This window comes from Gobio gobio, assembly GCF_949357685.1.
Source record: "Gobio gobio genome assembly, chromosome: 9".
Taxonomy (NCBI): domain Eukaryota; kingdom Metazoa; phylum Chordata; class Actinopteri; order Cypriniformes; family Gobionidae; genus Gobio; species Gobio gobio.
Window position 1 is genome coordinate 58,249,904 of NC_137115.1, and position 15,000 is coordinate 58,264,903.

At 49.7% G+C, this 15,000-nt stretch overlaps 3 protein-coding genes across 3 annotated transcripts in view; 2 read left to right on the top strand and 1 right to left on the bottom strand.

Moving 5' to 3' along the window:
• The window catches only part of slc30a4 (solute carrier family 30 member 4), a 15,769-nt gene extending 4,800 nt beyond the window's left edge, over positions 1 to 10,969 (bottom strand). The window contains exons 1-6 of the mRNA XM_079825129.1: positions 10,868 to 10,969; positions 7,802 to 8,256; positions 6,254 to 6,400; positions 3,340 to 3,493; positions 2,926 to 3,124; positions 2,670 to 2,775 (exon numbers count right to left, since the gene is read on the bottom strand). Of these exons, the coding sequence (XP_079681255.1) occupies positions 2,670 to 2,775; positions 2,926 to 3,124; positions 3,340 to 3,493; positions 6,254 to 6,400; positions 7,802 to 8,177 (982 nt within the window). The 5' untranslated portion in view covers positions 8,178 to 8,256; positions 10,868 to 10,969. The remainder of the gene's footprint in view (positions 1 to 2,669; positions 2,776 to 2,925; positions 3,125 to 3,339; positions 3,494 to 6,253; positions 6,401 to 7,801; positions 8,257 to 10,867) is intronic.
• Positions 1 to 15,000, top strand: part of LOC307132052 (uncharacterized protein) — a gene marked incomplete at both ends in the record, with an annotated part of 279,581 nt that overhangs the window by 254,996 nt on the left and 9,585 nt on the right. The window lies entirely within an intron of this gene.
• The window catches only part of bloc1s6 (biogenesis of lysosomal organelles complex-1, subunit 6, pallidin), a 4,209-nt gene continuing 844 nt past the window's right edge, over positions 11,636 to 15,000 (top strand). Inside the window, exons 1-5 of the mRNA XM_079825154.1 lie at positions 11,636 to 11,801; positions 12,294 to 12,349; positions 12,531 to 12,654; positions 12,797 to 12,884; positions 12,954 to 13,040. Coding sequence (XP_079681280.1) covers positions 12,310 to 12,349; positions 12,531 to 12,654; positions 12,797 to 12,884; positions 12,954 to 13,040 — 339 coding nt within the window. The 5' untranslated portion in view covers positions 11,636 to 11,801; positions 12,294 to 12,309. The remainder of the gene's footprint in view (positions 11,802 to 12,293; positions 12,350 to 12,530; positions 12,655 to 12,796; positions 12,885 to 12,953; positions 13,041 to 15,000) is intronic.

Here is a 15,000-nt window from a genome sequence, read left to right on the forward strand (position 1 = left end):
GGACACTCAGACGGACACTCAGTCGGACACTCAGTCGGACACTCAGGCGGACACTCAGGCGGACACTCAGGCGGACACTCAGGCGGACACTCAGGCGGACACTCAGTCGGACACTCAGTCGGACACTCAGACGGACACTCAGACGGACACTCAGACGGACACTCAGGCGGACACTCAGTCGGACACTCAGTCGGACACTCAGACGGACACTCAGACGGACACTCAGTCGGACACTCAGGCGGACACTCAGTCGGACACTCAGTCGGACACTCAGTCGGACACTCAGACGGACACTCAGACGGACACTCAGACGGACACTCAGTCGGGCACTCAGTCGGACACTCAGACGGACACTCAGACGGACACTCAGTCGGACACTCAGTCGGACACTCAGGCGGACACTCAGTCGGACACTCAGACGGACACTCAGACGGACACTCAGGCGGACACTCAGGAGGACACTCAGGCGGACACTCAGGCGGACACTCAGACGGACACTCAGACGGACACTCAGACGGACACTCAGACGGACACTCAGACGGACACTCAGAAGGACACTCAGTCGGACACTCAGACGGACACTCAGACAGACACACTCAGTCGGACACTCAGACGGACACTCAGACGGACACACTCAGACGGACACTCAGGCGGACACTCAGACGGACACTCAGACGGACACTCAGACGGACACTCAGACGGACACTCAGACGGACACTCAGACGGACACTCAGACGGACACTCAGACGGACACTCAGACGGACACTCAGACGGACACTCAGACGGGGACACTCAGACGGGCACTCAGACGGACACTCAGACGGACACTCAGACGGACACTCAGACGGACACTCAGACGGACACTCAGACGGACACACTCAGACGGACACACTCAGACGGACACACTCAGTCGGACACTCAGACGGACACTCAGACGGACACTCAGACGGACACTCAGACGGACACTCAGACGGACACTCAGACGGACACTCAGACGGACACTCAGACGGACACTCAGACGGACACTCAGACGGACACTCAGACGGACACTCAGACGGACACTCAGACGGACACTCAGACGGACACTCAGACGGACACTCAGTCGGACACTCAGACGGACACTCAGACGGACACTCAGACGGACACTCAGACGGACACTCAGACGGACACACTCAGTCGGACACACTCAGACGGACACACAGACGGACACTCAGACGGACACTCAGACGGACACTCAGTCGGACACTCAGTCGGACACTCAGACGGACACTCAGTCGGACACTCAGACGGACACTCAGACGGACACTCAGACGGACACTCAGACGGACACACTCAGTCGGACACACTCAGTCGGACACTCAGTCGGACACACTCAGACGGACACTCAGACGGACACTCAGACGGACACTCAGACGGACACTCAGACGGACACTCAGACGGACACTCAGACGGACACTCAGACGGACACTCAGACGGACACACTCAGTCGGACACTCAGTCGGACACACTCAGACGGACACTCAGTCGGACACTCAGTCGGACACTCAGTCGGACACTCAGTCGGACACTCAGACGGACACTCAGACGGACACTCAGACGGACACTCAGTCGGACACTCAGTCGGACACTCAGACGGACACTCAGACGGACACTCAGACGGACACTCAGACGGACACTCAGGCGGACACTCAGACGGACACTCAGACGGACACTCAGACGGACACTCAGACGGACACTCAGACGGACACTCAGGCGGACACTCAGACGGACACTCAGACGGACACTCAGACGGACACTCAGACGGACACTCAGTCGGACACTCAGACGGACACTCAGACGGACACTCAGACGGACACTCAGTCGGACACTCAGACGGACACTCAGACGGACACTCAGACGGACACTCAGACGGACACTCAGTCGGACACTCAGTCGGACACTCAGTCGGACACTCAGTCGGACACTCAGTCGGACACTCAGTCGGACACTCAGACAGACACTCAGACAGACACTCAGACAGTCAGACAGACACTCAGTCGGACACTCAGACGGACACTCAGACGGACACTCAGACGGACACTCAGACGGACACTCAGACGGACACTCAGGCGGACACTCAGGCGGACACTCAGACGGACACTCAGACGGACACTCAGACGGACACTCAGACGGACACTCAGACGGACACTCAGACGGACACTCAGACGGACACTCAGACGGACACTCAGACGGACACTCAGTCGGACACTCAGTCGGACACTCAGTCGGACACTCAGACGGACACTCAGACGGACACTCAGACGGACACTCAGACGGACACTCAGACGGACACTCAGACGGACACTCAGACGGACACTCAGACGGACACTCAGTCGGACCTTCAGTCGGACACTCAGACAGACACTCAGACAGACACTCAGACAGTCAGACAGACACTCAGACAGACAGACAGACACTCAGACAGACACTCAGACAGACAGACAGACACTCAGACAGACAGACAGACAGACACTCAGACAGACAGACAGACACTCAGACAGTCAGACAGACACTCAGACAGACAGACAGACACTCAGACAGACAGACAGACAGACAGACACTCAGACAGTCAGACAGACACTCAGACAGACAGACAGACACTCAGACAGACAGACAGACGGGTGTCTCACCCTCCAGTAGAATGATGCCGGTGTCTCTGATGATCTGGAATGTGCTGAACAGCACCAGCACGGAGAACAGGTATGTACAGATGGGATCCGCCAGCTTATACTCCGGCTAACACACACACACACACACACACACGTCATCATCAGCTGCAGGGCCGTGTGATTATCATAAAGTTATTTCAGATATTTACAGTCACACATTTACCCTCCCAGAGAATCACCTCCTGTTAAAGTCACTCAAATGCGTGAGCGGTCGTACCTTAAACCTGACGATGTAGGCGGCGATGAGCACACCGACACTCTGGACCAGATCGCCCAGAGCGTGGATGAAGGCCGCTCGCACCGCCAGACTGCCGTGCCCATGACCCCGCTGACCCTGACCCGGTGACCCGTGAGAGTGGGCGTGGCCATGGCCGTGTGAATGGAGATGCCCTGACTGATTGAGGAGGAAGCCCATCCTACACAAACACACACACACACACACACTCATTGAGAAGCTCCTCTTAGACTTTCGACCTGAACAAAATCGGTTTACGACCCACAGCCATAAAGTCACATGAATTAAACAGATAGTAAAGCAGATGAGCAGGTGACAGTGTTTCCATGAGACTCAACAAGATGACAGTAAAAAGTGAGTGTGTGTGAGTGTGTGAGTGTGTAGTGTCAGACTCACAGCAGGTTGACGGCGACGCCCACCGCGGCCGTGATCAGCATCACATCTCCGTCGATGGTGAAGTCCTGATGAATCGTTCTCTGAGCGGCTTCATTCACCAGCACACCCGTCAGAATATAGATCAGCAACACACTGATACCTGCAGACAAAACCTCTGAACACACACACACACACACACACACACACAGTGAGACGTATTTCACACCTGTACAATGCAAGAGACAAACTAGGGCTTTTCACACAGCACGCTAACTTGGTGGGAAAGGGAAGTTGCACTGGTCTACGGCCGCTCAGGGTCTACGGCGGCTCAGGGTCTACGGCGGCTCAGGGTCTACGGCGGCTCAGGGTCTACGGCGGCTCAGGGTCTACGGCGGCTCAGGGTCTACGGCGGCTCAGGGTCTACGGCGGCTCAGGGTCTACGGCCGCTCAGGGTCTACGGCCGCTCAGGGTCTACGGCCGCTCAGGGTCTACGGCCGCTCAGGGTCTACGGCCGCTCAGGGTCTACGGCCGCTCAGGGTCTACGGCCGCTCAGGGTCTACGGCCGCTCAGGGTCTACGGCCGCTCAGGGTCTACGGCCGCTCAGGGTCTACGGCCGCTCAGGGTCTACGGCCGCTCAGGGTCTACGGCCGCTCAGGGTCTACGGCCGCTCAGGGTCTACGGCCCGCTCAGGGTCTACGGCCGCTCAGGGTCTACGGCCGCTCAGGGTCTACGGCCGCTCAGGGTCTACGGCCGCTCAGGGTCTACGGCCGCTCAGGGTCTACGGCCGCTCAGGGTCTACGGCCGCTCAGGGTCTACGGCCGCTCAGGGTCTACGGCCGCTCAGGGTCTACGGCCGCTCAGGGTCTACGGCCGCTCAGGGTCTACGGCCGCTCAGGGTCTACGGCCGCTCAGGGTCTACGGCCGCTCAGGGTCTACGGCCGCTCAGGGTCTACGGCCGCTCAGGGTCTACGGCGGCTCAGGGTCTACGGCGGCTCAGGGTCTACGGCGGCTCAGGGTCTACGGCCGCTCAGGGTCTACGGCGGCTCAGGGTCTACGGCCGCTCAGGGTCTACGGCGGCTCAGGGTCTACGGCCGCTCAGGGTCTACGGCCGCTCAGGGTCTACGGCCGCTCAGGGTCTACGGCCGCTCAGGGTCTACGGCCGCTCAGGGTCTACGGCCGCTCAGGGTCTACGGCCGCTCAGGGTCTACGGCCGCTCAGGGTCTACGGCCGCTCAGGGTCTACGGCCGCTCAGGGTCTACGGCCGCTCAGGGTCTACGGCGGCTCAGGGTCTACGGCCGCTCAGGGTCTACGGCGGCTCAGGGTCTACGGCCGCTCAGGGTCTACGGCCGCTCAGGGTCTACGGCGGCTCAGGGTCTACGGCGGCTCAGGGTCTACGGCGGCTCAGGGTCTACGGCCGCTCAGGGTCTACGGCCGCTCAGGGTCTACGGCCGCTCAGGGTCTACGGCGGCTCAGGGTCTACGGCGGCTCAGGGTCTACGGCGGCTCAGGGTCTACGGCGGCTCAGGGTCTACGGCGGCTCAGGGTCTACGGCGGCTCAGGGTCTACGGCGGCTCAGGGTCTACGGCGGCTCAGGGTCTACGGCGGCTCAGGGTCTACGGCGGCTCAGGGTCTACGGCGGCTCAGGGTCTACGGCGGCTCAGGGTCTACGGCGGCTCAGGGTCTACGGCGGCTCAGGGTCTACGGCGGCTCAGGGTCTACGGCGGCTCAGGGTCTACGGCGGCTCAGGGTCTACGGCGGCTCAGGGTCTACGGCGGCTCAGGGTCTACGGCGGCTCAGGGTCTACGGCGGCTCAGGGTCTACGGCGGCTCAGGGTCTACGGCGGCTCAGGGTCTACGGCGGCTCAGGGTCTACGGCGGCTCAGGGTCTACGGCGGCTCAGGGTCTACGGCGACTCAGGGTCTACGGCGACTCAGGGTCTACGGCGACTCAGGGTCTACGGCGACTCAGGGTCTACGGCGACTCAGGGTCTACGGCGACTCAGGGTCTACGGCGACTCAGGGTCTACGGCGACTCAGGGTCTACGGCGACTCAGGGTCTACGGCGACTCAGGGTCTACGGCGACTCAGGGTCTACGGCGACTCAGGGTCTACGGCGACTCAGGGTCTACGGCGACTCAGGGTCTACGGCGACTCAGGGTCTACGGCGACTCAGGGTCTACGGCGACTCAGGGTCTACGGCGACTCAGGGTCTACGGCGACTCAGGGTCTACGGCGACTCAGGGTCTACGGCGACTCAGGGTCTACGGCGACTCAGGGTCTACGGCGACTCAGGGTCTACGGCGACTCAGGGTCTACGGCGACTCAGGGTCTACGGCGACTCAGGGTCTACGGCGACTCAGGGTCTACGGCGACTCAGGGTCTACGGCGACTCAGGGTCTACGGCGACTCAGGGTCTACGGCGACTCAGGGTCTACGGCGACTCAGGGTCTACGGCGACTCAGGGTCTACGGCGACTCAGGGTCTACGGCGACTCAGGGTCTACGGCGACTCAGGGTCTACGGCGACTCAGGGTCTACGGCGACTCAGGGTCTACGGCGACTCAGGGTCTACGGCGACTCAGGGTCTACGGCGACTCAGGGTCTACGGCGACTCAGGGTCTACGGCGACTCAGGGTCTACGGCGACTCAGGGTCTACGGCGACTCAGGGTCTACGGCGACTCAGGGTCTACGGCGACTCAGGGTCTACGGCGACTCAGGGTCTACGGCGACTCAGGGTCTACGGCGACTCAGGGTTTACGGCGACTCAGGGTTTACGGCGACTCAGGGTCTACGGCGACTCAGGGTTTACGGCGACTCAGGGTTTACGGCGACTCAGGGTCTACGGCGACTCAGGGTCTACGGCGACTCAGGGTCTACGGCGACACAGGGTCTACGGCGACTCAAAGCCAGGATGAGAGTGTGCAGAGACGAGGACGCACCGAGCCGATGGAGGCCGAAGGTGAATCTGTAGGTCGGTGGTTTTGCCGAGAGCCAGAGCGCCAGCAGCGACACGATGATCCCGATGAGATCCGTCAGCATGTGCAGCGCGTCCGTCATGATGGCCAGACTGTTGGCCACATATCCCCCTGCAAAACAACCCCAGTGAGAGAGGCAAGCCACACACACACACAGCACACACACAGGCACTATTGTCACTATTAGTGTCACTGTTGTCACTATTATCACTATTAGTGTCACTATTGTCACTATTAGTGTCTCTATTATCACTATTAGTGTCACTATTGTCACTATTAGTGTCTCTATTATCACTATTAGTGTCACTATTGTCACTATTAGTGTCTCTATTATCACTATTAGTGTCACTATTGTCAATATTGTCACTATTATCACTATTAGTGTCACTATTATCACTATTAGTGTCACTATTGTAAATATTGTCACTATTAGTGTCACTGTTGTCACTATTAGTGTCACTATTGTCAATATTGTCACTATTAGTGTCACTGTTGTCACTATTAGTGTCACTATTGTCAATATTGTCACTATTAGTGTCACTATTGTCACTATTAGTGTCCCTATTGTAAATATTGTCACTATTAGTGTCACTGTTGTCACTATTAGTGTCACTGTTGTCACTATTAGTGTCACTATTGTCACTATTAGTGTCACTGTTGTCACTATTAGTGTCACTATTATCACTATTAGTGTCACTATTATCACTATTAGTGTCACTATTGTAAATATTGTCACTATTAGTCTCACTGTTGTCACTATTAGTGTCACTATTGTCAATATTGTCACTATTAGTGTCACTGTTGTCACTATTAGTGTCACTATTGTCAATATTGTCACTATTAGTGTCACTATTGTCACTATTAGTGTCACTATTGTCACTATTAGTGTCCCTATTGTAAATATTGTCACTATTAGTGTCACTATTGTCACTATTAGTGTCACTGTTGTCACTATTAGTGTCACTATTAGTGTCACTATTGTCAATATTGTCACTATTAGTGTCACTAGTGTCACTATTAGTGTCACTATTGTCACTATTAGTGTCCCTTTTGTAAATATTGTCACTATTAGTGTCACTGTTGTCACTATTAGTGTCACTATTGTCGCTATTAGTGTCACTGTTGTCACTATTAGTGTCACTATTATCACTATTAGTGTCACTATTGTCACTATTAGTGTCCCTATTGTAAATATTGTCACTATTGTCACTATTAGTGTCACTGTTGTCACTATTAGTGTCACTATTAGTGTCACTATTGTCAATATTGTCACTATTAGTGTCACTATTGTCACTATTAGTGTCACTATTGTCACTATTAGTGTCCCTATTGTAAATATTGTCACTATTAGTGTCACTGTTGTCACTATTAGTGTCACTATTGTCGCTATTAGTGTCACTGTTGTCACTATTAGTGTCACTATTATCACTATTAGTGTCACTATTGTCAATATTGTCACTATTAGTGTCACTGTTGTCACTATTAGTGTCACTAATGCTCACAGGCGCTCACCTATCAGCTCGCCGATCATGAACAGGAAGTAGAGCACGGCGGCGAAGCCCAGCTTCCTCATGACCCTGCGGCGCCGCTCGCCCTCTCTGGACCTTCGGCAGCCATCACACGCCTCCATCACCAGACTGGAGGAGGAGCCCAGCAGAGAGTCATCGTCCTCCACCACCAGCGTGCTGACCGCCGCCCCGTTCCCAGCGGCCGCCTGGAGCTCCTCCACCTCTCCGGACACCACCACCTTCAGCTGGCTGAACCTGGGCGGGTCGTCGTCCTCCAGCTCGTCCGAGAAGTCGAAGGCCGCCGTGTCGCTCAGGTGCCAGCTGTCTGTGGGCCGCCGGAACGCAGACCTCACGCGCCCCATCAGCCCCGAGCCGGACATCTGCAGGGAACCTCTAATGCCTCAGTGTGGGAATAACTGACCGCTGCGCTCTCTCGCATGGGGACGCTCTCCAGGTTACCTGCAACACAACAACACCAGTCAGAGTTTCCAACACAGGACGGGAAACACCACCACATATGAGACACATTGAAAATAAACACGATTATTAAAGGGTTAGTTCACCCAAAACTGTAAATTGTGTCATTAATGACTGAGCCTCATGTGGTTGGACACCCGTCAGACCTCCGTTCATCTTCAGACACAAATGAAGATATTTTAGTGTAAATCTGATGCTCTGAAAGGCCTCCATTGGCTCAACTTTACACTCTCAAGACCCTTAAAAGACACTAAAGACTAAAGTTACAAAGTCCATCTCACTACAGCGGCTCTACAATAACTTTATGAAGAGACGAGAATAGTTTATGTGCGCAAAAAAACCCTAACGACTTATATAGAGATGACGATTTCAAAACACGGCCTCTTCAGAGCGTTATGAGTCAGTGAGTCGATTCAGCGGTTCAGAGCGTTATGAATCAGTGAGTCGATTCAGCGGTTCAGAGCGTTATGAATCAGTGAGTCGATTCAGCGGTTCAGAGCGTAATGAATCAGTGAGTCGATTCAGCGGTTCAGGGCGTTATGAGTCAGTGAGTCGATTCAGCGGTTCAGAGCGTTATGAATCAGTGAGTCGATTCAGCGGTTCAGAGCGTAATGAATCAGTGAGTCGATTCAGCGGTTCAGAGCGTTATGAATCAGTGAGTCGATTCAGCGGTTCAGAGCGTAATGAATCAGTGAGTCGATTCAGCGGTTCAGAGCGTGTCAAACCGCCAAACTGCTGAAATTTGGCGCTCCAAACCGCTGAATCGACTCACTGACTCATAACGCTCCAAACCGCTGAATCGACTCACTGATTCATAACGCTCTGAACCGCTGAATCGACTCACTGATTCATTACGCTCTGAACCGCTGAGTCGACTCACTGTTTCATAACGCTTCGAAGCTTCATGATGCAGTGTTTTGAAATCGTCATCTCTATATAAGTCGTTATTTAGGGTTTTTTTGCGCACAGAAACTATTCTCGTCTTCATAAAGTTATTGTAGAGCCGCTGTAGTGAGATGGACTTTGTAACTTTAGTCTTTAGTGTCTTTTAAGGGTCTTGAGAGTGTAAAGTTGAGCCAATGGAGGCCTTTCAGAGCATCAGATTTACACTAAAATATCTTCATTTGTGTCTGAAGATGAACGGAGGTCTGACGGGTGTCCAACCACATGAGGCTCAGTCATTAATCACACAATTTACATTTTTGGCTGAACAAACCCTTTAACATTCTTAATTTTGTCCAATTTAATTATTCTAAAATGAATATAAAAAACAAACCAAAACAAGTAATCCAGTTTAATTGATTATTTTTATTTAGTGAAATACTATTTGTACAACATTTACAAAACCTTTTACAAGGTCTTACTGGCTTGCCAGAATATGGTTTAGTTACATCCATGGCATGCCCAAAGTAGTTTTTTTTTTAATTAATAAAACACTCCAAAAACACTAACATAACAAAAACTTTTAAATACCAACATAAAACATTAAGCATTAAAAAGTCTCTCCATTTTCTCATCTTGTTAAAATGCATCAACTAGCACTTTATTTAAACAATTACTCTCCGAATTCAGCCCCTTTGCAAAGCATGATGGGAAGTGAAAGTCTTGTTATGTCAAAGAGATAATAGTGACAACAGTGACACTAATAGTGACAATAGTGACACTAATAGTGTCACTATTGTCACTATTGTCAATATTGTTACTATTAGTGTCACTGTTGTCACTATTATTGTAACTATTAGTGTCACTATTGGTGTTACTATTATCACTATTAGAGTCACTATTATCACTATTAGTTTAACTATTGTCACTAATAGTGTCACTATTGTCAATATTGTCACTGTTTTCACTATTATCACTATTAGTGTCACTATTGTCACTATTAGTGTAACTATTATCACTATTAGTGTAACTATTATCAATATTAGTGTAACTATTGTCACTATTAGTGTCACTGTTGGTGTCACTATTGATGTCACTATTATCACTATTAGTGTCACTATTATCACTATTAGTGTAACTATTGTCACTAATAGTGTTACTATGGTAACTATTGTCACTATTAGTGTCACTATTATCACTATTAGTGTCACTATTGTCACTAATAGTGTTACTGTTGTAACTATTGTCACTATTAGTGTCACTGTTGTCACTATTAGTGTCACTATTATCACTATTAGTGTCACTATTATCACTATTAGTGTAACTATTGTCACTAATAGTGTTACTGTTGTAACTATTGTCACTATTAGTGTCACTGTTGTCACTATTAGTGTCACTATTATCACTATTAGTGTCACTATTATCACTATTAGTGTAACTATTGTCACTAATAGTGTTACTATTGTAACTATTGTCACTATTAGTGTCACTATTGTCACTATTATCACTATACACGTCACTACTGAGCTCCATTCAGTTCAATCCGGAGTCACTTCAGATTCACTCCAGCAAAATCCGCCAGTTTTGACACGAAGTCGAATGTAAAGCACAGAGAGTTTCGCATTCATCAGTTTCATCGCGTTCCGATCAACTCAAGGCGCGTTCATGTGAATCAGGACACACACCGAACACATGATTAAAGAGCACAAACCTTCCCAAACTCTGCCGTTCGCTGGTTCCGTCCATTGTGGTGTGAGTTCAGGAAAATCTCAGAGTCTCGGTGTGTGTGTGTGTGTGTATGTATGTGTGTGTGATAGATAGAGAGAGAGAGAGAGAGAGAGAAACAGAGCGAGGAGTGTGTTTAATGTTAGCGCGTCCACTCTGCGCGCGTTCCAGTACCACTGCAGCGCGTGCACATGCGCACTTCAATTCAATTCAAATCAAATTTATTTGTATAGCGCTTTTCACGATACATATCGTTTCAAAGCAGCTTCACAGAAAATGCATCTACATTACAATTTAAATTGATTTGTACATGTTATGCATTTCAGAAATGCACAAAGCACACAAATTAGCAAACTATCTATTATTAATCAATATAATAACTATGGCACAGAAATAACTTCACATTCATGTACAAAATGAACATATAATTATATTATATTATACTATTTTGTTTGTGAACTGAACTGATGACATAATTTTTTTTTGCAGAACTGCTTAATAGATAAAATTAACTAATTTAATATTTGATGATCTTTACAACGGAACTCAATCAACACTGAAATGCCGAAATGTATCGTTTCCCTGTCATCGCTGTACAGTTGCTTTAAATCCTGTATATTGTGTATCTGAATAAAGGGCATTTGACTCTGTGACAGTCGTTCCACCAATCGGAGGCGTTGCTCAGCGGCACGTGACGAAAGGCGGAAGTGCTCTGAGAGTGGCAGCGCGTCTCGTGTTCGCAGTCTCCGCGGTCACATGAGCGGCGGTCACATGATGTTTGTGCGCTGCTCCGGGAAACTCTCTCACTATCACATTCAGGCTTGCTGACCGCCATTAAAAACAAAAGAAGAAGAAGAAGAAGAAGAAGAAGCTGCAGATTCATCCGACGGAAACACAACAGCAAAGATGCGCTCGAGAGGGTTCGTGTTCAGACATGATCAGTGACGACACACACACACACACACACACACACACACACACACACACACACACACACACACACACACACACACACACACACACACACACACACACACACACACACACACACACACACACACACACACACACACACACTGTGCTAATGAGGAATCTAACTGTGCGTGTGTATCTGTGTGTGTGTGTGTGTGTGTGTGTGTGTGTGTGTGTGTGTGTGTGTGTGTGTGTGTGTGTGTGTGTGTGTGTGTGTGTGTGTCTCTCTGTGACTGTGTGTGTGTGTGTGTGTGTGTGTGTGTGTGTGTGTGTCTCTCTGTGACTGTGTGTGTGTGTGTGTGTGTGTGTGTGTGTCTCTCTGTGACTGTGTGTGTGTGTGTGTGTGTGTGTGTGTGTGTGTGTGTGTGTGTGTCTCTCTCTCTCTGTGACTGTGTGTGTGTGTGTGTGTGTGTGTGTGTGTGTGTGTGTGTGTGTTACAGAGGCTGCTGGTGAGTGATGATGGACATCCCGCAGGAGGAAGGCGAGCAGGACGCAGGTACACACACACACACACACACACACACACACACACACACACACACTCCTTCATGGGAACATTCAATGAGTTGCATTAATTTACTTGTCAGTCTAATAAACCCAACATATACTGACTGAAGTCTGTAAAGTGTTTAAAATATAAAGTCAATGTGTGTGTGTGTGTGTGTGTGTGTGTGCAGTGTGTGTCGTGATGGAGGACGTGGTGTGTGTGGACGAGCAGACGGTCCAGCGGCTGACAGACGGGTTCATGTCTCACTATCTGCCGGAGCTCAGCGCGTCCAAGCTAACCCTGCAGGAGCTGACGTATGATCACTGTATCCCACAATGCAATGCTCCGCTTGACTGACAGATGCACAGGAAGTCATCACTGACACAAATGAGCTCCAGTGTTTGTATTGCAGATGCGGCTCTTCTGTGATTGTCCTTTATCTTCCCGCTCTTCTAGGCAGAATCAGGCCGTGCTGCTGGACACGCTGGAGCAGGAAGTCTCCAAGTTCCGCGAGTGCAACGCCATGATGGATCTGAACGCTCTGGTGAGTTTCAGTCGCGGTTTCCTCGTGCAAACGCCCGCCATCGCCAGACTGACCAATGATGTGCTTCAGTTCACAGAGGCCAAAGTTTACCACAGCAAACTGGTGAACATTCGCAAAGACATGATCGTTCTGCACGACAAGACGACCAGACTGAAGGTTTGAGCCTTTCTGCTCTCCATATTCCTATAGAAGCTTAGAAAGTCAGAATTACTGGAAATAAACTCGGCGAGAGAGTCGGAATTACAGGAAATAAACTTGGCGAGAAAGTCGGAATTACAGGAAATAAACTCGGCGAGAAAGTCGGAATTACAGGAAATAAACTTGGCGAGAAAGTCAGAATTACAGGAAATAAACTTGGCGAGAAAGTCGGAATTACAGGAAATAAACTCGGCGAGAAAGTCGGAATTACAGGAAATAAACTTGGCGAGAAAGTCGGAATTACAGGAAATAAACTTGGCGAGAAAGTCGGAATTACAGGAAATAAACTTGGCGAGAAAGTCAGAATTACAGGAAATAAACTTGGCGAGAAAGTCGGAATTACAGGAAATAAACTCGGCGAGAAAGTCGGAATTACAGGAAATAAACTTGGCGAGAAAGTCGGAATTACAGGAAATAAACTTGGCGAGAAAGTCGGAATTACAGGAAATAAACTTGGCGAGAAAGTCAGAATTACAGGAAATAAACTTGGCGAGAAAGTCGGAATTACAGGAAATAAACTCGGCGAGAAAGTCGGAATTACAGGAAATAAACTTGGCGAGAAAGTCGGAATTACAGGAAATAAACTTGGCGAGAAAGTCGGAATTACAGGAAATACAGGGAGTGCAGAATTATTAGGCACGTTGATTTTCTGATCATATTTTTTTTCCAGGCACATTTGACCAATTCCAAACCACAGTAATCCTAATAACTACTATTGATTTAGTATTTAATAATGTATAAGTGATATATAATTGTTCATGAAGGCTGGAAATGAAAATCACCTTATATTCAGGTGTGCAGAATTATTAGGCATGTTTTCTTTTACAGATAAATTGAGCCAAAAAAGAGATTTAACTCAGACTGAAAAGTCCAAAAGTATTAAATGCCCATGAGAAGGATGCAATACTAATGCAATACTAGACATTGCAGTTAAGGCGTGACCATTGGACAGTGAAATGCTCGTTGGGTCAGCAGGATCTGACAAAAACAGGTGGTGAAGAAAAGACACCTGTTAACTGCAAAAGAATGAAGAATTAAGGTGAAGAATTAAGGGTGAAACCATCAGGAACCCTTTAGTCTCCAGCGCCACCATTTTCCAGAGCTGAACCGACCTGGAGTCTCCAGAAGTGCAGGTGTCAGGATCTCAGAGACTTCAGTTAGGTAAAGAATCCTAAAAAATGACCCCCACTAGATAAGAATCACAAGCTGAAGTGTTGTAAAATACATGAAGAAGGTTTTGTTATAGGCTTTATGGACAGGTTGAGAGTGACTCTTGAAGGACCAGCACCACATCCTCTAGTACCACTGTTTGAAGAATTCATCTTCCAGAATCTGGCAGTACGTTTTGGGAGTTCATTTTAGTCCATCTCTGCAAAACGGACTTCAGGATGTGGTGCTGGTCCTTTGGTCTGGTTTTTTATAGGCTTTATAGGTTGAGAGTGACTCTTGAAGGACCAGCACCACATCCTGAAGTCCGTTTTGCAGAGATGGACTAAAATGAACTCCCAAAACGTACTGCCAGATTCTGGAAGATGAATTCTTCAAACAGTGGTACTAGAGGATGTGGTGCTGGTCCTTCAAGAGTCACTCTCAACCTGTCCATAAAGCCTATAACAAAACCTTCTTCATGTATTTTACAACACTTCAGCTTGTGATTCTTATCTAGTGGGGTCATTTTGTAGGATTCTTTACCTAACTGAAGTCTCTGAGATCCTGACACCTGCACTTCTGGAGACTCCAGGTCGGTTCAGCTCTGGAAAATGGTGGCGCTGGAGACTAAAGGGTTCCTGATGGTTTCATCCTTAATTCTTCACCTTAATTCTTCATTCTTTTGCAGTTAACAGGTGTCTTTTCTTCACCACCTGTTTTTGTCAGATCCTGCTGACCCAACGAGCATTTCACTGTCCAATGGTCATGC